The 24,711-nt window shown below is 51.9% G+C and overlaps 1 protein-coding gene across 4 annotated transcripts in view; it reads left to right on the top strand.

The window, feature by feature from the left end:
• The first annotated feature begins 548 nt into the window (after positions 1-548).
• Positions 549-24,711, top strand: part of hdac4 (histone deacetylase 4) — a 90,618-nt gene continuing 66,455 nt past the window's right edge. For 2 of the 4 annotated variants that reach the window (XM_072700919.1, XM_072700915.1), the window contains exons 1-2: positions 549-679; positions 7,531-7,770. In XM_072700919.1, the coding sequence (XP_072557020.1) occupies positions 7,746-7,770 (25 nt within the window). In that variant the 5' untranslated portion in view covers positions 549-679; positions 7,531-7,745. Of the gene's footprint in view, positions 680-1,280; positions 1,494-7,530; positions 7,771-24,711 lie in introns of those variants that run through there. The other 2 variants (XM_072700916.1, XM_072700917.1) reach the window with 2 other exon arrangements.

The raw sequence follows: 24,711 nt of genomic DNA, 5'->3' as shown, positions 1-24,711 counted from the left end.
CAAGGCACGTGCGGCATCGCTATCTAAGCGAGATACTAAAATATTTTACGGATGAAGAAGACACGGTCTGAACGGCGCCAACTGAAAGAAAACTAGTTTGGCCACAAAACTCATAAATACAGTAACTCAAAAATAGTACCGCAAATTAAAAGTAGTTGAAGAGTTGAACCAATAAATCTTTGCACAACAGTGCAAAACTTTCAATAACTTGCTAGATGATCGTGAAAGGCAAAAACCACACGACACATTTTATACAGATATATAAATTATTCAAATTACAGTCAGCTGAACAATTGAACATGCTCGTCTCTGTCTTTAATTATTACTAAAGGATAAACCTATAAGATTTAAAGACGCGCGCATGGATGTGAAGAAACTCCCGTGTAGTTCTCACTTCCAAGAAACACTTAAGACTAAAAACTAAGTAATTTTTCTGGTAGGGGGTGTTTTCGGGGGCAGCTCGGCCCCGAACCCCGCGATTCCTCGCACATGGACACGCCCTTCCGCGCACTAAGCGCCGCCTTTCCCGGGAAATGCAGGGGCGCGACACGTGATCGCTCTGCCAAAATCCAGTATGGCGGAATTTGTCAGTGAGTGATTCTCTCGCTGGCGCCGTCTCCAGCAGGAATTCAATATATTGCGTTTTTCTGGATTGGAGTGGCCGCCTCCCCGGGGGCAGGTAAGGTTAACGTGCGTGTTAAGTGCGGAGCGATCGCGCAGCGCGGCGTCCGTTTGAGGAGCGCCGCGCAAATGAGCAGCCACCTTCACCGGGGAGGATCGGGGAAGAAAATCAAAACAATGTGAGCCCGAGGGTTGCTCGCTGTGCAGCGCCCGTGATGTTTTGCATCTCACTTAATGGTGAACTAGTCGCGCAGCTCGCCTTCCCAACTAATATCATCTAGCCACCAATATTTTACTGGTGCAGGTACGGTCCAATGTGCACGTAGAATGGGTTTCTGATTGAAAGGTGCGTTTACCTATAAGTATTGCTCTTGCGTTAGCTAGCTTTGCATTTATCCGATTGGCCCTTTCCCAGACCAATTCGGGTGGCTCTTGTACTACTGGTGGGCTATTAAAGACGTAACTATTAAGTTACAGTCGATTGAAGTGCTGCTTGGCCAATTGGCGTGGACAATCAAAAGGCGGGAAATCCGGAATGTCCTATAAGGTGTAATTGATCGGAAGTGGGCAGGGCTTCAGCGTGCGTGTCCTATAAGGTGTGATTGATATGAAATGGGCGGGGCTTCTGCGTGCGTCAACATTTTTTGTGAATGAGGGTAGGTTGTTTTTTTTTTCTAATATTCTGGAAAATGGTGCTTGATACGGGACACGTAAGGTAGAGATCCGAGCTCCAAGTGTACCGTGTCGATAGACTGCAGTAAGTTTTTTTTTGTTTCCCCCCTTTGTCGGTGCGGATCGGTGCGTGTCGCTGTAACTTGTGGAAGCCGGGGCCGGTGTTGGGGGGGCTCAACAGCCTACCACGGAACTCCGTGGTAAGTTTACCGCGATGCGTCGCGATCACTTCCCCTTTGCACCCCGTCTCCTGCGAGGGAAAGATGCCCATTTCGGGCTGAAGCGATGCCTGTGCATGGAAGTGAGATATGGTACGTAGGTATAAGCCAGTGAGCCATTCCTCCAGATGGCCGTGCGGGAGCCAAGGTGCCTGGCCACGGCAGTTCTCAGTGTATGACCGCTGATTTGAACGGCAGCACGGTTCCCACACTTTTCTGCAGTACCAACGCTAGACCACATTAGATCTTTTCCTATGTGTAGTTGTTTACTTTTATGCAATTAAAGTTGCATGCTTGACGACGCAAAAACATCGTCAAATATACGTTTTTTGTAGATGCCAAGCATTTTGCTGCATTGATATACATATTTATGGCAGTATTCAATATTTATGTGTAAATGTTGTAGTCTTAGGAGGATATTTAGGTGGTGTTCAGATTACTTATATTACTTATGGTTGATCTTTAAGGCAGTGACCTTTTTTACAAATCAGTTTTCTTTTTAAGTAGGGGGGAAAGTGTGTTCCGTGTTTATATGCATGTACTGTACAAGAAAACGTATGAAGTTGTTATTAACTTTCCTGAAAGGTTGAACTTTCTGTTGACTCAGAGGAGGAGACTATGACGAATTTCCTGTATGCGTCAGATGGCTCTTGCCGTTTGTAGTAAACACATGCTGGCTGTCCCGGCGGCGTTATCTCTGGCACGGTAGGCTGAGTGTGTCTCTGGGCCTGAAAGGTCACCCGGCATCCGGAGGGGGGGGGGGGGCTCTCACCTCTATCCACACCACAAGGCATGTGAACATTTCTGTGATCGTTGCTGTCACACCTGAACGAGGCTGCTTCCCTCTGCTCCTCTCTCTGCAGGAGAAGGTCACAACTGCCTTGTGGAGCCTGGTGCTCTATTACTGATGTGAAATTAGGAGATATACTCCAGCATGGTGCTAAATGGCTCCTGTGCTTTTGTACGTTGTGGAGTAACAGTCCTGAAGGGTACGGGCGGGAAGCCGCTAATCGATTCCGTGTGCATTAAGTCAGAAACCTGTCCTGAGTTACAGCAGTTACTTTTGGTCTCCTGGATGCCGGAGAGTGACGGGGGTGGGTGGGTGTATGCTTACCCCCTCTGTGGTCTAAGAATCTGCTTGAGGGTGCGCGGGCTGATTACCACAGAGGGGGAAGGTGTGGCACTGTTCTGAGGGCATCCAGCTGCCATCTTGCATCTTCTGGCGTGAAGTTTGCTTTGGCATCCCCGCTGTCCTGGCATGGTTTGACTCAACGTGCGTTCTGACTTCCTGGTGGCCCCGCCCACATCCCCTGTCCTGCTGTTACGATGCGTGAGCCTGTTTGCGCTGGTGCGTGCCTGTTAACGGGGGGGGGGGGGTTAGTGTCGTGGGACAGGGTCCTGCACACCCTGTGTCGCCGTGTTAAGCCAGGGCAGCCGGGCCAGTGAAAGTAAGCAGTCTGCTGCTGGGGGGGACAGGGGGGGGCGGAGAAAAACTTTCCTTCTTCTCGCTTTCAAAGCGTTTTTACACGCGCAGCATAAAGGCAAAGTGCTCATTTCCTGCTTTCTGTTTGCCTGAAAATAAAAGCCTTTTGTTGCGAGACGAGGAAAAAAAAAAACAGCGAGTGGGAAGTGTCTTTTGCATGTTACACGTTCGCCCCGGTGACGAAAACGACCTTTTGAAGTTTCGGATCTGGCCGCTTCGGAAAGCGCATGCGGTACGGAGCAGGAGCCGATCGCCTCCTCTTAACGGCCTCGAGTTTTATGCTCCTATTTTTTTTTCCCTACTCCAAAACGGCTTATTAGAAAACGCCCTTGATTATTCACTCACGCGTCAAACAGGGAATTTTTTTTATGAAATGAATAATGAAGCAGCTTGACTTTGGTCGGCCTCTACGTACAGATACTGTAGCCGCAAATATTCGGTGCTGCGTCCAAAACTGCCGTTGCCGTGTTCCTCCTCGAAAACGTTTGGCAAAACCCAGACCTTTTGGGAATATTTGGCAAACAAAATATGTACGCTTGCGAGTAATTTTTGGACTGTGAGGGGACCATCCCTGAAGTGCTGGGTGTGCTGTCCGGGGACTGTGGATCACAGGGGGACACGGAAATGTCGAGACGGGTGCAGAGGGGTGGGGTTTCGGGAACGTGCTCGGAGGGTGTGCTCCGTCTGCTTCACGGCAGGGAACACCCCAGGACGATGCTTCTCACGGAGCGCTGCGTCTGTCGAGGGGCGTAACCGAGAACAGGGATGCCCGTGGGCGTATCGGCGCGGGTGCCGTGCCTCCCTCCACATGCCTGGATCTTTTTGACGATCGCTCTTCAGCTTGTGTGTTTTAAGGAAGTGAGGCCTGCCCACCTGTTAGGCCTGCCCACCTGTTAGGCCTGCCCACCTGTGCGTCAGCACACCCAGAGCTCCCCGGCCTATCACATTCAGGCAGAACTTGTCGATGCTCGCCTGCTAGACTGTGACGTAAAACGGGCTTTGCGGCATCCATGTGCCTCAAGCCGTCCAATGAGAGGCCCCGGTGATGTCCGCCGCCCAGGGCATGTATGTACTGTGACTGACTTTTGGGAAATCAGCCCTGGGGCTTTTCTGTGTGATGTCAAACATGGCGGTCCGACTCTCATATCACAACCTCCATTTGTTTTTGTTTCGTTTTCTGTGTAAAAGTCGGCTGGAAGATTTTGCAAATGTCATATTATTATGACATTGGTAAAAAAAAAAAAAAAGTATTCTATCTTTGCATCTTCAGCTGAAGAACTAAATATAAATATATGCCCTACATTTATATTTCTTGAATATTCGGTCTCTAGCTTCATTGTTTGCCGAAATTTTCCATACCTGGGCTTGCCGGACCGCAATGCCAGTCAGGATTTGGTTTTCAACCCAAGCTGATCCCCGGATGGTTTCATGAGGCTCCGCGTCCACATGCACATACACACTTGTGTGCATGTGGCTGCAAATCAAGCTTTGATATAAATTATTTACAGCCAATTAGATTTGACTGATGGGTGCTGTACTGGAGAGAAAGGTATTTGCAAGATTAATTTAGTATATGGAGTGACAGTAGTTACTGACTGCTTTCTGACCGCGTGCTGCTTCTCTTGCTTGACTATGCTGTCGCGGCTCGGGGGTCCTTTAAGCACGTGTGAACGTAGGCCTGTTTCTGATCTCGCCGCCAGGCCCTCTGTAGGCAGAGAACCTGAACTCCTCTTCAGGTTACTTTAGTACGCTTCCTTTCCGTGCTGCCTCACATATCGGGCGTGAATTTGCGTGTTTTTGCTCCACTGTTGTGCGGCGGGACAATAGTTGCTAGGAGGGATGGGCGTGTGCGTGAGCCACTAAGAGCGTTTTCAGTTCAGGCGCAGGCACGGTGATTTGTGAAGGGCAGAGTCTTCAGTGAACGCCCTGGAGTTTTGCTAATTCCTCATTGAGACATCAAGGGAAAGGTTTGGGAGTCCGACCTGTGCTTAAGGGTGCAGCCAAACCCAGCCGTTAGTCTCTCCTCCCAGTCCCAGGAGATGGGTCACCTTGTGTCCCTAGAGCAGGTCATTTCGGTGACCCTGGGGGTCTGCACATTGTAGCAAGCGAGTATCAGAAAGTCACTGGTTTAAATCCCTGGGTCAGAAGAGTGATGTCACTATTGGGCCCCTGAGCGAGACCCTAACCCCCCCACTTGCTCCAGGGGCAGTGTGTCCCTGCTTTCTCAGAAATGTACGTCGCTTTGGATAAAAGCGTGTGTTAAATAAATAAAAATGCAAATGCAAATCTGAATGGAAGTGGCATGCTGGAGGTTACAGGAAACCTGGTGAATAGCACACCTCAGAGGTGAGGGGGCGTCGTTTAAATCAAAGACGGGGTGACTCATGGTAACGTTCTGCCCACGAGGCAGTCCTCTGTGCCTCGGCGTAACACTGAGGTGCTGCCAGCACTATCAGCCGGCGTCGGGGACACTGGGCCCTGGGGCCTATTCCCTGTTTGTGAAGAGCGGGACCTTTGAGCCGGCCCTCCGACATGGGGGTGGGGGGTGGGGGAGCGGAGTTCACATTCAGATGAGCTGTGATGAAAGCAGGTTCGCCTGCCGCCTTTGTTTATGCCTCTGATATGCGAGGCCGCTGGGGGCATGAACTTGGTGCGGAGGGACATTTGACGCTTCATCTGTGGGCTGCATTCGAACCTGGGTCAGGCTTCAGCGCTGATCTGCACATTCTCCTTTCACGACCTTAATCATCTTCTCTAATACTTCTATAGAAGTAATATTAAACTATGCCACCCCACCCCCACCACCCATATCTCATATTGACTATGGATTTGTGCTGCTTGTCTGGTGGGGGGGCAGTCACTCTGGTGAACTGTGACAATGAATTGCATGCCCTGTAGGGGGTGCCTTTCCTAATTGCCCTGAGCCCCGAAGAGGAGTGCTGGAGCTCTAGAGGTGTCAGGATAACCTTTATGCATTGCGTTACGTATCCCTGTTTCACACAAAGTCCCTGGTTTCAGTCGCAGAATGTTCTGGTCAGGTGCATGATGTAAACACAGTGGTTTTGGTCATGGTGGAGGGCTGCTGGATGGGTATCACTGCAGCTACTGGGGTTGTGGGTTTGATTCCCGCCGGTAGCTCATAATATGTGCAGTTTACATGTTACATGTTTTTGTGACGATTTCCTCCCTGTACTGTGCAGTTTTATTGCTGATGTATTGTTTTATTGCTCTTTATAAATAATATATATTGAAGTGTATGGAACTGAGCTCTGTGATCTGATTCTTGTCCTCTTTTTCTCACCTATATTCCTGAAAGCTTTATTCCTGCTTTATTCCCACCCACGGCCTGTTGTAATTGACCTGAGTAGCAGCTAATGGTGGGACCTGTATACATAATGTGTTTACCTGTATGTAGGTCTGAAAACACTGCGGCAAAATGATTTAACGTCGCCGTGATGTAATATCTCATTTAGCAAACGCCCCCCATCGTCCCCCTTTGCTTCCCGTTTGCCATTTCACTGTGGACTCGGCAAGTTACGATGCTGTACCTGTGATCAGAAGGTCACCGGTTCAAATCCCAGGGTAGGCAGAGTGATGTCACCATTGGGCCCTTGGTCCTTAACCCCCATCTCCTCCTGACATTGCTTTCTCCAAAAAAATTGCACATCCCTTTGGATTATGGCGTCTGCTAAATAATTAAAAATCTCAGCAGTGTAAACGCGCTAGGCTGGTGCGTGTTAATGCATCGTCACCCCTGTCATCGCGCATCACTCTGATTAGCCCGAAACCCACAGCTGTTTGTGTGTTATGTAGAATCACTCGGGGTCTGTGGGCTCTGTGTACTACCTTCATACGCTGCAGCGGGCCGTGCGCGCAGACTGGTGACGGTCAGGCCATCCGGGTGGGGGGCGACACCGTGGGTGGCCGGTGCTCTTCCGGCCTTGCGGTTCTGGCTGTCCTCCTGTCCTCGATTTTAAGGGCGACCTGCTGGCGATCTGCACCCCGACAGATTGCAGTTTGGTGTGAGTGTCACCGTCCCCCCCCAGCCCAGGTGTACTGCCAGTTCTTGGCCTCCAGATGTATGACTGGAGTGGGGATGGGACAGGGGGTGACTGTTTTGCTTCTGTACAGTCTGATCATGCAGCCATGTAACTAGGGTTGCAAAATTCTAGGAATATTCTTGTTAATTCCCATACTTTCCCGTTAATTCCCATGGAAAGTTTCTAATGTGGAATATTTCCAAAATTCCCCAGCTTAACTTCCCATGGAACGGAAAGTTTCAGGAAAATTTCCAGAAATTTTCCAGCCCTTTGCAACCCTACATGTAACTAGCAACACAACCTGGAATTTCAGGGGTTTTATATGAATCTTGAAATATATTAATCTAAATTCTCCGGTGGATAAATAAACAAAGAGCAATCGATGACCTGACCCCCTCGCCCTAATGTGCGTGTGGGCGAGTTGTTAATTTTGGGGATCTTGAAAATCATTGTATCAATCCGGCCCCTGCGAATAATCTAACTAATCTTCCAACAGGACAAGTTGGTGGGCGGAGCCTGAGGAGGCAGAGCTCAGCCTGTGAGGAGAGGAGAGTGCCTCAAAGCTTCCCCTGCTGGGTGGTGCCTCGCTCGCTGGCCTCGGAGGAGCGGTGAGGTCCTCAGCTCACCTCGTGTGACAAAAACACAAGATCCCCACCCCTCACCCATCTCCACCTGCAGGGGAGTCACCGCCCACACGGGGGCGCCCCGCCGATGATGAGTTCCCGCAGTCACCCAGGTGAGATCCCTCCCATCATTTGTTAATGGGAACTGATTTCATGTCTAGAATTGTACCAACGCGGATCCCTTCCGGGCCCGATGGTCTCCCCGCACCTATCTCGGGATAATCAGCCTTGCGGTCAGATCCTGGTCCGCAGGAGCAGTTTGGGAGTAAAAATGCTCCATCGGCTCGTCTGCCAAACCGTCTGGTCGCACCACTGGTACCAGCGACGCTCTCAGGCCCGGAATCGCGTCCAGTTTTCCTGGGTTTTCCTGCCTTTTGCTTGATGGATTTTTACCGCAGCCACTTGCACAGCTCAGAGGGGTATGAATAATCGATGATCCGGCGAATACGGGATGAAAAGCCGGCGTTCCGGCTCTCGGCGTGTTTACGGTCTATGCTGCTGGTACTCGGGTGCAGAGAGAGTAATCCGGGTCCCGTCCGCCGCCGCCGCAGGTCGCACTCGTCTTTACAGCTCGTCTGCCACCCGGGTGAGTCACCACCCTGCAGCCCAGTGTTCCTCTGAACCGTCTTCGGCGTTGTACAAACCCCCACCTGTTCATTCATAATCTTTTTCGGGCGACTGTGTTCACGGTACGTTTGATCTGTCCGCCCCCTGAGCTCCCTGCCAGGGGTGTTGGGTACGCCCTAGCCACGTTTGGGCCTTTTTGGGGGTGGGGGAGTGCTGTATGTAGGGCCTCGCCCCGCCGATCCAGGTTTCCAGATCCCCGGATCATCGGGATTTGCATCCAGGCGTGGGGTTCGACGTTAATCCGGGGTTCATCTGGTCCCGTGTTCCATATCGCTATTTTTTGATATTGCTTATTTTCATTCTTATTGTCTCTGGCTTATGGAAAGCCTCAGTGTGAAGCTGCAAGGGAAATCGCCCGCATCGGATCTGTGTGAGTTCCGTAACCTCAGAAATGGAGTTTCCGTTTAGGAGTATCTCAGGCTTGACGGTGGACGTGTCTAACGATGTTTTTAGTAGTTCATTTGTCCAAACTGCAGGAACCCAGCTTGGCTTTTGAGTCAAGTGAAAGGCCGGTCATCCATTAGTCGGCACTCCCCCTTGTGGAGGAAGTGGTCAGTGCGTGGCAGCGTGTTCCCCCTCGTTTGTTTGTCTGTTCAGGAAGCATGCGGGAGGGGGTTGCCATGGCAGTAGCGTAAATGAGGGCCTGCTCCCCGCCTGCAGATGGCGCTGTCCGTGGAGGCCTTGGGACGCAAACACCTGCCTCTCCGAATGGGAGGTCTCTGTGTTTGTCTCAATGCCCGGTCACGTTAGCCTCAATCCACAGCTTCTTCCGGAAGATGTAGAACGCTCCGTCACACCGCCACCGTGTTTGGTATCTGCTTCCTGAACCGGCCACATTCTCCCAAAGATGACCAGGCTGGTCCACCGGCACAAACATATTCCTCAATGGAAAGCAAGATGTTCTGCAGATCTCAGCCAAATGCGTACTGCCCTGTCTCTGCGGCTAACCTGTGGCCCGTTCCCCTGCTGGGGGGGCTCACGCTGACCTACAGGCCCCCTTCCCTGGTATATAACTGTAGATTACAGCTTGACAGTTCCAGTTGTTTTTCCATCTAGCAGTTGCGTAGATAGTAATTGTTACCATCTGAGCAGCTGGATGGCAGCTGGGCATGTGACCCGTCTGGCACAGGGTGCGACGGTAGGAGACTGTCATGGACCCGGTGATGTTCGGAGTGTGGGGGTCCTTGTTCTTACCCGCTATGCTATCTGCCATGATGGGGCCTTCAGTTCCAGGTAGGTGTCAGCCTGTCGTTCCTCCTTGCCTTCATCCTGACAGTATTGAGAGCACTTATTTGGCCATCAGGTGGGTTTTGACGCTGCTCCCCCCCCCCAGTGATTCAGGAGCCCTCAAGCGCTAACGCATGATATCCACTGTTTTGATGAGGGCTAGCCCTGAGGTTCGTGTTTGTGTGGTCACCACCCCCCTCCACTCTCTGGACCGATGGTCGACAAATCGGCCAGTCGGGGAGCAGGATCACATTCTTACCCAATCATGGCCAATCAAAAGCTTTTTACCCACAATTCCTCACGTGACATGGGCTGCTTGCATTTCTTCAGTGTTCTCTGCCCTCTCTGTTGATTAGAGGCCCGCTGTGGCTCCATGATGAGCATGTTTTTCACCTTGCTCTCGTCAGGGGGAGTGGGGAGACAGACGAAAAAGAAAATGTCTCTCAGTCTTTCCTAGAAGAGTGAGCCCTTCCTGGCTGCCTCCTTGTCACTGTTATGCGATCGTCCCCCCCCCCCCCCCCCCCTCAATAAGGCTGAAGAGCACGCTCGCTTGGGGCAGATGATTATCTGTTTCACAGAATTTCGATATTTTCACATTTTTAAGGGAGCGGCGCACCCTAGTGCAGCCCACGTCCAATCAGAGCCTAGTGCAGCCCTTCGCCTCGGCACGCTCCATTAAGGGCCGGGGGCGGGGGGGAACTGCGGCTCTCGCTTTTAACCACTCGTGGGCTCTGGCACAGACGTGCCGTGCGGCCCAGCGTGTCTGTCTGGAGCGGTGAATCTGCATCCTCCCAGGGTTAGAGTGCAGCGGGGACGTATAAATAAAAAACATGACTTTATCGTTGGCTTTGCGGTGCCAGATCCCGGTTCCCCCTGTTCCCACACGGATTCGGCTGCTGCCTCCAGCGCTGCTTCGTCGCCTCTGCGTCGTTTCTGCGCCCGCACCTTCTTCACGGGCCGTTATCTTCTTTCTGAATGAAGAGAAACTACATTTGCACATGAATTTTATCTGATCTGCCGGGCTGGAGATGAGGCGTGATGGGCTTTTTGGATGCATTCAGGCTGTGCGGAAAGTTCCGGATGACGCTGTGGGTGTTTTTCGTCTTCACGGCTTCTCCCTGTGGTCCGCACTACAGGCCGCGGCATCCGGGTCCCCGCGTGTGGCCTTCCGCTTGGCTCCGGAACCTTTTGTGTTCGGCGCCCCCCTCTTGGCACCCTTGACTTTCCTTTTTGCCTATGGTACCAGCCCGGGCTGGCAGGCCCTCTGATGTTTGCCAGGGGGTGGGTGTGCTACGATCCAGCTGCCTAACCCCCCCCAGAGATTTTAGTGCTGCTGACCCGGCTTGACAGTACATGCTGATTTGTGTTGCTGTTTAGCTGGTGGCGAGTCACGGTCCCTGTGGGCGGTCGCTACACGTCTTGCTGGCACGCAGCTGTCTGAAGCGGAACCCCATTCCTGACCCCTTTGAGTCGATGACAGCGTAGACCAGCCCGGGGGGTGGGATTTTGTCACATCAGTACGTTTTGTGACAAACGGTGTAATAATTACCTTGTAGCCTATGGCGACGGAAGACGGTCCACGCCGTCGCGTCCGGCGCTTTGTAATTATATAGCCAGCTACCCGTCAACCCGCCAGAGAGCCTCAGCCAGAAGGGGGCGACCCTGGCCTCTCTCACTCTCACGTTCAGCGGGCAGCCTCACCACGCTCGATGTGGCGGCACATTACAGTCCCCGTGCCGTGGGGAACGGGGCCCTTTGCGCATTGCAGACGACCTCCACCAGGGATGTTCAGAATTGCGATGCAACCACAAGCGACTTTTTCTGTTCCCGGTTTAAAAAAAAAATAAAAAATCGAGAGAGAATTCCAGAATGTGACAGATTGTGTCAACGCTGCAGCTTTGCTGGGCCAGAGTGGGAGATGCTCTCCTATCTCCTCAAAGGAAATGAAAACAAAAACAGCCATCATTACCGGTAAAATAAGGAACTAAATTAAAAATGTACTTGCTGAAAGTTACAGCACGTTGCCGTAAGGTGCTATAAGGCTTGTTGGTGGTTTAAGGTCCTGGAAGCTGCAGACAGTGCAGATCAGGGAGTCTCCTCGGTGTGTGTGTAGAGGATCTCCACAAAGATGCACTTTCAACACTCTGAGTATCATTCCACGCGCAGCCCCTGCCCCTCTTGGTCCTCGATCGCATACAGTGCCTGTAAAAAGGAAAATCTTTCAAATGCTGCTTCAATGGCGCTAACACCCCCATGAAATTATTTTGGAAGCAAGAGATCCCCCAACAGTATGGTCCTGCACGTTTTGGGGTGTGTGGTGCACATTTTTGCCATGGAAGGGGGGGGAGGGCATTTTGGCAGGGGGGTGCCAGCAGCCTGGGCACCCGGCCTGAATGCGTTAGTGGGCCGCGTGGTGGCCAGTCTGGCACGGCAGCGTCCCGTTGGTAGCCACAGCTGCCGTGGGCCCACTAGGATTCTGGGTCTTTTGGCACCCGCTAGATCACCCCCCCCACCCCCCAGTTTCTCGATCTACTTGTAAGGGAAAGTGGAATAAACCAGAAGGAAATGCACTAAATGGAGCATCCTCCTCAGTTAAGTAAGTGCATGTTTACCGAAGATGCATTTCACATTTTATAATTTTTGAGGTTTTCTGCGGTGTTTATTTTTCGTTTTTTTAAGGTATGAGGTTAAAATTGAAGGAATATCTTTTCCGAATTTTTTTTAAAATATTCTGATACATCTGTGATCTGTCTGTAGTGTCTGTAGGAGCATTAAGTCAGAATCTCACAATCTCACAAACGGCCAATGAGTAGGTGGAGAGAGCAGTCATGCGGAGGGGGCAGCCAATGAGCATGGCCCCCAAAGGCTGGCAGCCAATGAGCAAGTAACCTTGGCTGGAGTGAGCCTCCCGGCCGTCTGTAGGGGGCCCTGGTGTGGTAGACGCATGTCATACACAGTACTGGTTGCGGTACATGAAAGGGATACATGTTGCGGGGAGGGGGCTCTTTGTGTAGCCCTGCATGTTTCTTGAGGATGCTGCAGTGGCCGCCTTGAGCCCCCCCCCCCACCCTCTGTGAAGGAAGATACCCAGCAACTGTTTCTTTCTGGTACCTACAGGGCCTCCTGCTGGTAGGACATTGTAGCATTACGTCAGAATGGTCCGTGCATGCAGATGGCGGGGGGCTCTGCGCACAGCTGATGGGTCTGATCCACTTCGTGACTAAGGGGTTATGTTTGAGGCTCTCCAGACTGTCTTAATACAACACGCTCAGGCGCAGGAAGCTGCACCCATTTTACTAATTTGTATACCTGTGTATAAGATCGGTGGAGATAAATCAAGAAAGTCCGGGCCAGTGCGCTTCGGGGAAGTGGCAAAGCATGCGTGTGGCGTCAGAGACGCAGGACATGAGCGGCCGGGGGACGGGGGGTGCAAGGAGAGCTGCGGCTGCAGCCGGGGGCTTGTTATCGAGGTTATCACAGTCGCCGGATTCCGACGCTAATTTGGTGGCAGATGGTCCTGAATAATTCATGTCAACTTTCCTGTATTGTGAGCCTCGCGTCTTGCTGAAAGGGGGGGCCCGAGTCTTCCCGAGTGACTAATCGCCTTCAGGGGAAGCAGGGCCGGGCACTGGGCGGCCAACACCGCTATTTTTACTCTGCTACAATGAGCAGAATTTAAAGGATGCGTTAGAGGAGAGAATTTAAATAGTGCAGCGAGCGTGTTTGCGTCTATGGTGAGGTTGTTATTCAGAGCGGCTCTCCAGAGCGGACACCACCATTAATCAGGAGAGCTGAATCGGCTGGTTGTAGGAACCGCCTGTAAGTCTCAGAAAGCTCAGGTTTGACTGTCTACAGGAGTCCAGAGGCACTGCATTGGCTGTGGCAGCCACCCCTAATAGTCAGCAGGCTCATGGTTGGTTGTTGGAGCTGCCCCTCATTGCTAAGAGGCTCCAGGTTGGCTGTATGAGCCGCTGTATGAGTCCATGGGGGGGCCACTGTGGGTGCTGGTTTTTGGGGTGACCACTCCATCAGGCAGTAGTAAAACAGTGGTTCTCAACTCCAGTCCTGGGGAGCTGCTGTTATTAGCTGATGGAGAGGCCATCCCAAAAACCTGCACCCACAGCGGCCCTCCATGGAACAGGAGAACCCCTGCTCTAGTGATTAAGAGGGTCCTGGTTGGCTGTAGGAGTTGCGTGTGACTCTCAAACCTCAGGTCTGGCTGTAGGTACCACCTCTGGGTCTCAAGGAGCTCTGAAGCGCTCTGTCAAGAGGCTTCTGTTAAAGCTTTTCTTGTTAAGTGTGACCCTCAGTGTATGAAACAGTGAATGGTCGTATACTTTCATTTTAGATGATCTGATTATGTAATGAACCCTAAGGAAGTACAGCACCAGTACAGTTTAGTGAAGCTATGATGACACAGTTCAGGAAGAGTGATGCACACGTTTTGTTCACAGAAGAAAGAAATGGAATGTTTGCTTTCTAACACGTTAAAAACAAACAGTGCAAGACCATTGAAAATCAATTGATGATATATATTTCTGAATTCCTGACAGGCTTTGAACAGCCCTAAAGAAACAGCAGTTATATAAAGTTTAAGACCATAAAATGAGCCCTTTCTCCCAGTGTTTTGCCATAATGAACCGTCTGTCAGTCTGGAAAATTCCAGTGAACAGAAAGAGGGGTGTTTCTGCAGGTGTTAAGCGGGTCCGAACTAGATGATTGGAAAGCCTCTTTGTACAGTTGTTTTGCTTAACACTCTCAACTAAAACAAAAATAGATGATCATAATAAATATTTTTCACTACTGTATTTTTTCCTGGTTCAACCAAGGCTGACTAGTTTTCAGCTGCGACACGACTGGGAATTAGGTGCTGGTTTCTGCAATTCATCCAGATGCCATATCTCTTAAGTCACATGTCACAGGTCATATACACCCCGCGACCCCCCCCCCCCCCCCCCCCCGATGCCACTTCCTGGACTTGGGTCCCGCCCTCAACTGTCGGATGTGTAATTTTGCATGAGAACCTTGACCGGCTGCACTGTGTTGGTCCCCTGTCCGTCCAAAAATGCTTACACACGTGACATTTATCCGCAGTGCGGTCCTCATGTGACACGCTGCATTTGAAATCCAGTTATCAATCCTTCACGCCTTTAGACGGGCTCTACAGTTGTTAATATTGGTAAATATTAGTTTTGGTTGGTTAGTTGGTTGGAGGGTGGAGAGAGACAAACGCCCATTATGATTTCGAAAGCATCTTGATGCCCCTATTCCTGGCTATGTTGGGCAGGGGGTCCTCCATGGAGGATGTGGCCCTGGAACCCAGAAAGCAGGTGTCACTTGCGCTCACTGCTAAATTTTAGGTGTCATGCTTCCGAGACAGTCAGTCTATTCGTAGCTTCATTGCCATAACGTAAAAGGATGGAACGACGTGTTGACTCCTTAATGGGGGACAGTCAGGGGTTGTCGGATAACAGTCCAAATATGCTGTTGGCTTGTGCATCCTCGTGGAGACCCTGAGCTCTTCTGGATTCCTGGAAGTGAGAGGCCGCCTTCTCCTCGGGGAGTGCTGTAACTGGGCAGATGGCCCTGGTTAAGCCCGAGATGAGGCTTTGCACTCAGGGGGCCTTCCTCCCGCAAGCAACTGCTTTAGTGCTGGGTTTGTCTGAATGTTTCGCCCATCACTTAGGGAGATGCAGGCAGATGTATACCGCATGTTTGGCCGACTCACCGTCTTTAGGTGCAGAGATTGGAGGTGTCAATGCCATTAAGCAGAGGGGGGGGGGGATATGTGAAGGGGTTCCAGAGTAATGTTTTCATGGTGGAGGAACAAAATGCCGCGGCACGAACTGATTAGTTACATCACTGCCGGGGGTCATCCAGGATAGTCCCGGAATGGGGTTCAAGTGAGGTCAAAAGTTGACACCCTGGGGTGACTCCAGAAGAGGAACGACTTGGGTTCCCCACCCAAGAAAAACACTTGTACAGCTCTGCTTGGAGGTCTGGCTCTACGCTGGGCTGCCATTACCTTTTCCAGCGACTAATTTGAGGATGATCAGAAACCTAAGAACCGTTGGCCAGCCCTGGTTTTGCTGGGGGATTCCAGCCTAAATAAGAGATCCAAAAGGAGCTAAGTCAAGATCACTAGTTTTCATGGAAGAATAATGTGGTCAGGTGGTGTTTAGAGCGGAGATGGACGCTAGCTTCAGCTGTGGACGTTGTGCAGTTGCAGTGGCAGGGACTGCAGTCAATGGGATGGGTCCATGTACAATGTGAAAGTTATCCCCCAAGCTTTTCCAGAACTCTCTGGATGGGTCTCTTTCTATACCAGTTGGGTGTGAGGCCTGTTGAGGCAGCATGATTCTGCCTGTAGTGGCTGAGCCAGGAAGAGCGTGGACAGAGGTGCCCATCCATCTGGGAAGAGGAACTTGGGCCGGTTGGAGGGGAGGGGTTGGGCTACGGTCCTTGAGGTGCTCATGCACAGATTATTCAGCCCTCTGCAGCTGCTGCAGTCCATCCCCTGACAGATCTCTTGGTCCTGCTCCGATGATAAGATCGGCCCTTTCTCAATCGCATACTTCTCTCGAGTGGGTTGCCGGTACAGCTGTCCTGACGTATCGAGCCCCTTATATAGGCAGCGATGAGTGTTGCCCCTGTGTTGGCCCCTTCCATCTTGTTACAGATTCCTGGCCATTCCTTTAACAGTCCCATCCAGGTGTTTCAGGTCTCACATTTGCCAAACGTATGCATGGAAGTGTCCACCCAGACAACCATCTCCAGTTAGCCCACTATGCCAGAACTGTGGGGAAAGGTAAGATGGTGTTGATCTGCCCTCCATTTACCTGGCGTCACATCACCTGGTCTGCCTGTGGCACTGTCTTAGCTTTATACTGGTCTGTCCCTGTTTCTATACATTGTTTCTCCCTGGCAATGTGATTGCCCTGCTCTATGAAATACAAGTGCCAGCCACCTTTCCAGATGTTCCAGTAACATTCCTTTTGTTTTTAATTTGCTTCTAACTCTGCAGATGTTTTCGTGGCCTAAACAGGTGTTTTTTTCAGGCCATGCACCTACTTCAACAAGGCAATCTTGTGACATGATAGACTTTCAGCGGCAAACCAATAATTTAACCTGTGTCACTGGGCCACTGATTGACAGGGAGATTAAAAAATAAGACGGGAAATGGCCTTTCTGCAGAGTTCTGTGTCCTGCTGTTGATCGAGCATCCGGAGGAGTGGCAGGCAGCATGGGCTGGGCTTAGCGGCCAGTCCAACCGCTGCCCGCTCTGAAGGGCTCGAGCGTTGCATCCCCACATCCTCCATGCTCATGGGACGCATCCCCGTCCACGTACACGTGTCGCCACTATCCCAGCTGCTTTGCATATGTGCCCGACTGCCGGAGAGCGTGCCGCACGTGGCCTGTGATGTTACGCTGTCATTTGTGTAACGGGGGCGTGTTGTGTTTGCATTATCTTTTTAGATTTCCCCTCACGATCTCGCCTCGCTTTCCGTCTGACTCACGCCGCTCACCGTTTCCTTTGTTTTGAAACTGTCTTTACCGCCCTGGCAGTAAAGCTTTCAAGATAAAAACCAGCCCTGTGACTGGAGACGTTGACCTACATCTGTGTATCGTATCACTTTCAGATATCGTGGTGGCGAGCGTCTGTAAGCTGAACCTCCAGTGCATCCACGTGTGTGGGGCTGTGGGGGGGTATCTCGGTCCCCTTCCTTCCTGGCCAGCAACAATTCCCCACCAGCTCAGGACAGCTGTGTACCGTATGGTGTCTATATTGTCTTTCAAATTCCAAGGGTCTTTCAAGTTTTCAAGGGTCTTTTTCTGGACAGACCTGCTCTCAACCCCTCTCCTGCAACGCACGCCCATCCCAGTCAGCTCAATGTTCTGTGTTTTCCTGGAGCCGCCGAGCCATAAGGTGCTGATGTACAGGGGCCAGCAGTGCTGTGGATCTGAGTTTCTGTCAAAAATCAGGTCGCCGTCCCCCCCCAGCCTAATGGCGGGATGTGGCACAACATCCTGCTTTCTCTTCTCATCCCTGAGTTGTGGCGTGCTTCGCTTTGAGTCAGCGTGTGCCTGCCCCCACGCAGCGAGGCTGCCATGCGCTCGGACAGCTGAGCGCAAAGTAGTCATTAGCGGCGTTCAATCTGACTAATGGAACAGTGGGTCCCGGTACCCGGAGTGAAGTTAATGTAGTTCACGCCAAATGTGAAAACAAATCCAATTAGACCCGACAGGTGATGATTACGCTCATTTAACCTTTGAAATCGTTATCTTTCTGCGCACCCCTCTCTGTGTCGTTTTCGAGTCACATATTCTTGGTCGGGGGGAGAGAAGGGTTCTGCTTTTCATTTTTGAAGGCAGTGGAGATGTTCCCTGGAATGTTTGGGTGAAGAACAAGGTTGGGGTGAAGTCATTGGAGGTTTCTGTGTTTACTGTTTTGTTAAGTTGTTTTTTTATTATTATTGCGTTTCCTTTGTGGCTCTGAGTGGTTATTTTTCTGTCCTTCCAAAGAGGGTCGGCATTTAATTATGGTGGGATTTGGCTCCTGACTTGATTGCTGGATTTAGTCGTCCCCTTGTTTCTTGCTCCCAGGTGTGTGTTTCCTGTGCAGCTTCAGCTCTGTCCAGCTTTGACCACATTCATCTCCGCTCTGTGCCTCCTGATGTCCAAATGACCTTTCCCTTATCGGGGCGACCGAACAGGAAAGCGTTTTGGAAGCTTGGCTTTGCTGTAACAGGCCATCTTCTGACATCTCCTTGTAGACGTCATCAGGATGGTAATGGGGCCACTTATTTGTTGATAAATTCATCCAAGCCTGGCTGCGTAGCTGTGTGAGCGGGTCTTGGCTGATCCTGTGGTTTGCCGTGGAAGCTGAAAATCTGAGTGAAAGCAAATACCAGGGACAGTCCTGTGCTTGTGAATTCGGCAAGTCGTCTCCATAGGCACGGTCCCTGACGTCTGGCCCGGCTTGTGCTGCGAGAGGCGGGGCCGTTTTTTTAGGGTATAATTGTACGGTGTAATGTTTGTTTTCGTTTCCCTATTTGAGGAGAGCAGGAGACCACAACTTAATGGAAACTACGGCTTTTAAAAGCCACTCGGGCATGGGGAAAGGTGAACGTGGCGAACAGTGAACGTCGCAGTGTTGTCAGATGGGGGCGCCGTTCTGTGTCAGGCATGAAAACGTCAGTAAGATCAGGACGGAACATTGCCGCGGGCAACCTCGCCGAAGTCGTAGTAACACTCTGCATGATGGGAGCTGCATGTCTCAACACGGAGGAGTAAAATTAGCTCTTGCGTGCTCAGGGGAGCCCTCACCTGAGAACTCCCCTGCAGGAGGCTCCACCCATGTCCCGTTCCCTGTAAAAGGGTCCCCCTCACCGCTAGTAGGTCTGGCCAGGGCGTTAATTGGAAGGGTGTGTGTGTGTCTGTGTGCGCGAGACAGACGCAGATTGAAGAGACTAAGCTATTGTGGTCCTGTGGAGCACAGCAGAACATGTCAGTGGTTTTATGTTCTGGAGAACAGGGACTCATGGACATACCTGTTATTGGAAATCAGTCTTTCTTGTCATGTTAAAGTGTGTGTGTTTTTTTGTGGTGCTTAGTGAAGATCTGTGATTTAAGGTGACAAATCCAATGGGCTTTGAGATATTCTGGCACTTGTCCCTGCTGAAAACACGGTGATGAGGTCACGCTCAGGTCAGGGCCCTCTGTCCTCTGTTAAACTCACCATCCTGTAGGGTTGCCGAGATTAGACTGTTATTGTACGACACTCTACGTGTCTCATTACCAGCAAGCGAGCCGCCGATCCTCAATGATGCCTGGCAGGTTGATGTCTTCTCTCGATATGGAGGGATGCGTCCTTTGGTTTCGTCTAAGCACACCGGTCTGTCCTCTCAGAAACCCTTCGGGGCCTTGGTGTCTAACGGCCTCCTTGACGTTCCTTGTCAACACTCTCGCAGGGTTACTCGCCGTGCCAGTTCGCTGCTGTCGGCCATTGTCTCTCGTGGCGTTTCTGCAGGAAGGTCGTTCACAATTTTCTCCATGGTTACCCCAGAGAGTTCAGGGAGACCAGCATGACTGTTGGATACCCAATAACGCTGAACCCTGGAAGGACACTGCTCATGGGGCCCCTTGGGAAGTGGAATTTTATCTCAAAATAGAGCTTCAAGCCTAATAATAATTGCGCTGTTCTGTTAGCTTGTCCCAGCAGCTGCCCCTGTTAACGCCGGTGCGTGTGGCCTTTAATGTCACGTTCTGAGACACGCTGGAAACCCGATCTTTGTGGTGGCGCTAGTATGTAGTTATGGAAGGAGGTGCGACATGCAGAATGTGGGTTACGTTGTGTTCCCGCGGCAATCAGTTTGTTTAAAGATGGACAGTGATTGAGCAAATGGTGCCCCCCCCCCCCCCCATTTTCTAGAGACTGCATTCCAAGAATACGCGCCTGTATTTCCTGCAGGACTGTTTAACACCCCCCTCACTCCCCCATCCCGGTTCCAATGTCTGTCACTTTAAATCAGCACGGGCCCTTTCGTTTGTCCCATACATCTGCGGTCCTGTTCTTCTCTGCGCATGCACTCATGCCAAACACATGTGCGCACGCCCGCTTAGGCTGGGCTCACACTTCTCGCCTGCTGTCCTGAGTCCGCAGTGCTAAAAATACTGCTGTACAAAGGCTTCTTTTGAGGGCCCCTGTGCCTATGCTGTTTTCTGGGCCCCTGAGATCAGGGACCACATTTAGCTGTTACCAGGGCTCTCTTAGTCTCTCCCTGCATTCTGTGTGTGCCTGTGCGCGTGTGTTTCTGCACGTGAATCTATATGCGTTTTTACACCTCATGTCGATAAGTTCCTGGACTGGAAAGCGTGTTAAAGTGGCTAATTCTGCAGCGTGGCGCACACGCGTGTGCGTGTAAATGCTGTGTCCGTGCTCAGCTTCAGCCGCCGGGTTCGACGGCACCCAGCCAGCGGCCATCTGCACGGGTCCATCACCCTCCCACGACTTCGATTTGGCGGCTCTGCCGTCGCCGCCAGCTGCCCGTGAGCGGTGACGAGAGAGGGGGGGGGGCGGGCGGCCTATCCGGGAACGTGACGTACAGCTGCGAATGTGAACAACGTGCTGGTGCGTCAGGGCTGAGCGAATTCGAGGTGGGGGGGGGGGGGGAACTTTTTCGGGATCTCACATGCACAGAGGGAAGAGGTTATCTTTCACGCTTGAAGAAAATCACGACCTTTATTTTTGACGGGAACAGAAACTCTCTGCGAGAGATTTCAGATTTCAGGTGAAAATGGACCTTAAGTCTGGTTTATCATTTTCCAGCACCCCCCACCACACCTTCCCTCTGCGGCCCCCGCTTGTACCATGATTAAGCCCTACGTGTTGTCATTTAACCGAACGTGGCAGTGATCGGGCCATGGCACTCACCAGGAGCCCAACGAGAGTGCCCGCTTGGCTCAACAGCGCCCCCTGGCTCTGTGTGTCTGGATGAGCAAGTTGGTCCACTCCGGCCCCGGAGCTTGCTTCCGCCTGCGGCTATTCCAGGCGACGCGGGCCTCCTACACGCGCGAGCCCCGGACAGACGCCGATTGTTTGGCCGCCCGCGCTGATGGAGCAGTTGTCTCTGGTTCCTCCATGTGCCGCTCGCCTATAAATTGCCACATCACCCAAAGCTTTACGATAAACATCCCCTGTTTGCCAGCAGCTGTTCAGTGAGCCCAGAGGCCATTTTCCCCCCTTTCCCTCTAGGTGGGAGGCGAACGTGAGCTGTAAATGGTTGAGTCATTTCAGCCCAATCGGGGATATCCTGCTTTGTTGTTTGGCACTGTTTTTGCAGAAGCCATGCTCGGCACCGGTTGCCCTGGTCCAGGACCAGCTGGGTATAAACGACTGACTCATATTATCCCCCCCCCCCACCCCAAGACCCATAGGGAGGATTTTGGTTAACGTAACCACGGTGATGAGCCTGACCGGCACGGTGTCTCACGCGGCGCATTTGCTGTCAGTTAATTGGGTTTGGTATTCGTGAGGAGAGGCTGATTGCCTCATAGTTGGGGGGGGGGCGAGGGGGCTTCTCCTTCAGCCCGTAGTGGATGTAACATTTAAAAAGCCTCTTCTGTCAGCTCCTGAACAGGAAGAGGGAAGGAAACTCATAAGAATGAAATGCATTTGAATCTTGAGACGTCAGTTTTTTTGCATGTTTTGTTCATGCTTTTATCCAAAACAACGTACATTTTTTGAGAAAGCAGGGTCAGATCATTTTAGGGGGTTAAGGGCCTCACTCAGGGCCCCAATGATGAAATCGCTTTGCCAACCCAGGGATTTTGAACCAGCGACCTTCCAAACACAGGCATACCGTCCCTGATCCTGCTCCACTGAGGAGCGTCCCGTAAGTAAGGTCATGCCCCCCCGGTCTGCGTTACCATGGCCGTAGAGAACTTGTCCCACTGTGTCCCCAAACTGTCCTGGCACAATGGGGTATTTTTTAAAAATATTTTTCTTGCCAACATCTCTGTCCCAGAAAGATGCTCCTCACCTGCACCTTTATGAATATCTGAGTTATTTTTTCTTTCTTTGTAATTTCTGCCCCAAAAACTGTTTCAGTATAATTTTCTACAAGTACCCCAGCAGTACCCCCTGACTCCTGAGAGCTGGAGCACACAGAGCAGGGTAGTTTTAAGTGTTGCTTAGCCGACATTACCAGCCAGGCGGGAGTCTGACTCGTAATTAAAACCTCTTCTCCACCGAGGAATGGACACTCCACTAATCCCCTCGTCAGCAGGCCTGTCATGGCAGGACAGTAATTATTTTATTCCAGTCCCATGTTGGCTGGCCGGTCCATGCAGCCCTGTGCCTGCTGGACGAGGCCATCATCATTAGTGCTTTGAAAAGTTTGTCCTGCTCCTCTCCGTCATTTCGCAATCTCTCATCGCTTTGCGAGCTGGGAAGGGGGGGGGGGTGTGGGGGCTGTACCTTCCCTGCTTTCCTCCTTGACGTCAGGAAGACCCACGTGTGAGGAATTTTTTTTGGCTAGCTACCCGGAATGTTCTGGATCGCAGTTCCAGTTCAAACGGTTTAAAAGGGCAGTTAAGTTTTTAGAGGACTCAGCTCTCGCTCCCCCCCCCAGGGCCCCCTGCCACAGAGACGTCAGCAGGCAGCATCGTGGATGTTTTTCAGAGTAGAGTGTTTTCCCCCTGCCGTCCCACTTGGGGGGTCGTTCGGTTATGATTCTGACACGTTTTACTGGGGAGGTCAGACGGGCTGATAGGTCGGCCCTCCTTGACACTGTATCTGATCAGGGCCTGGTTTGCGGGGCCCGGTTTGCGGGGCCCGGTTCGGTGCTTCCTGGGTCCAGTGACTCTCCTCCCAGATCCCTTAATGCTGCACCCAGGTCGATTCCAGCTGGAACAGGGGAAAGTTTCCTGTCCCAGCAGATGCATTACATGTTATTTTTTCACTTTTATGCAAACAGTTCTTTCCCTTTGGAAGCTGCATAAAAGGCAGGCCCTGAAGTATTTGTGTTTAAACCACATGAGATGTCGGGAGATGACAGCAAGGTTATTACCTCCCGCGTTCCTCCCTGATCGGTTCTACTTAATCAGGAAATTTTTAGTGTTCAAGGTGCAACACCCAGGGGAGTCTGGAGCCCGGAGCCCCGCTTAGAGGGCCCCGCCTCTCATTTAGTTTAAAACCACCTTTGTTTTTATTCCGGGAAACCCTTGTGGAGAAATGGGGGGGGGGGGATTCCTCTGGGTAAAAACCAGGTAAGTCGTCCAAAACTTCACCCCCATCATGAGCTACACTCCTCGGAGAGGAAGTGGGCGGGTGACCCCCCTCTAAATCTGGAAACATGTCGACCCCCTGCGGGCTTTGTGGGAGCGCCTCTGCGGCCATAGGGAATGCGTTTGAAGTCGTCCCAGGATGTGTGTCATTAGCGAGAATGGGTGGTGGTCTGTGCGCGTTCAGGAGGTTGGGGGGCTTTCAGGCCGACACGTCTTGCGACCGCCCGGGAGATTGGCCACCACAAACTTTCATTACACGCCGCGCAGACAGCTAATTTAAAGAGCGGAGGGTGCGAAAGATTAGCCGGGCGGATTAGCGGTTTCTTTCGTATAGGAGACAGAAGCCGCGGCTGACGGCGGTAATGTGAGCAGAGGCGGCGTGGCGGTTTGGCGCCCCTCCCTGTCACATCTCCCAGACCCTCCAGCCCTTTGTTCTGTGTTAAACTGCCGTGTGTGGGGGGGGGGGGGGTATGCAGTCTGACTCGTCCCCTGGTCTCTCGAGGCACACGCCTGCATCATGCCGAAGCCCGGCAGTGATCCAGCGCAGGGCAGGAACATGGGATTAAATGACGACCCCAACCACAGCCGCATCTCTGGTGCCCTGGTGCGGTAATTGTGCCATAACGCCCTCGTGATCCCCCCCCCCACCCCGGACGTGCAGAAAAGTTGAGGCGTGTGGCTGTATGTACATGCTCTGTGACAGTGCCTCGCGCTGACAGCCCAGGGCACAGCGATGCCACTCCAGTGCCGCTCAGTCGACACCGAAGGCACAGCAGATGGGCCTTCAGCATCCCATAAAACCGCTGCTGATTGATTAATAATTTGCTGCACGTATTTTTGCAAATTAATTTACTCATCCCGGAAATATTCTGTAATCCCCTTCTTCCAGATTATCTCTGGCTTTCACACGTCGCTGGCTGATGCCGTGTGTGTATAAGCGATGCCGCCCCGGTCTCTGTAAGCAAGGCAGTCGGTTCCAGCCTGTTACCATTAATTATGTTTGTGGATGCTTGAGCCGTGTGTGGCTCAGTGGGTAGCAGGTTCGAATCCTGCCTCTGCTCTGTGTGCGCGGAGTTCGGCATTCATTCGTTCATCTGACATGCAAAGTGAAGTACAATTGAGACTGGAGCAGTTGGGGTTACGGTGAAATCGCTCCTTGGCATTTGTACTGACGCCTTTCCGATCTCGGGCACAGTGTCCTCACCCGCCACACACCCCTCCAGGTGCTTCGGCCTTCTCCCGCAGCCCACAGACCCGCAGTTAGACTGCCAAGCATCCCTGACCTGCCCCTAGTGTTTTATTATGTTGGAGCGTGTTCGTCCGCGTCTCCATATCCAGACGGGAGTCGAGTCGGGCGGCTGGGTCCTGGAGGCCTCTGTGGTGTGTAGGTCCAGGAGGGAAGGCTGCAGGCT

This window comes from Paramormyrops kingsleyae, chromosome 16 (assembly GCF_048594095.1).
Source record: "Paramormyrops kingsleyae isolate MSU_618 chromosome 16, PKINGS_0.4, whole genome shotgun sequence".
NCBI classification, from domain to species: domain Eukaryota; kingdom Metazoa; phylum Chordata; class Actinopteri; order Osteoglossiformes; family Mormyridae; genus Paramormyrops; species Paramormyrops kingsleyae.
Note: the sequence above shows the minus strand (reverse complement) of the source record. Positions and strands in the feature narration are given on the sequence as shown.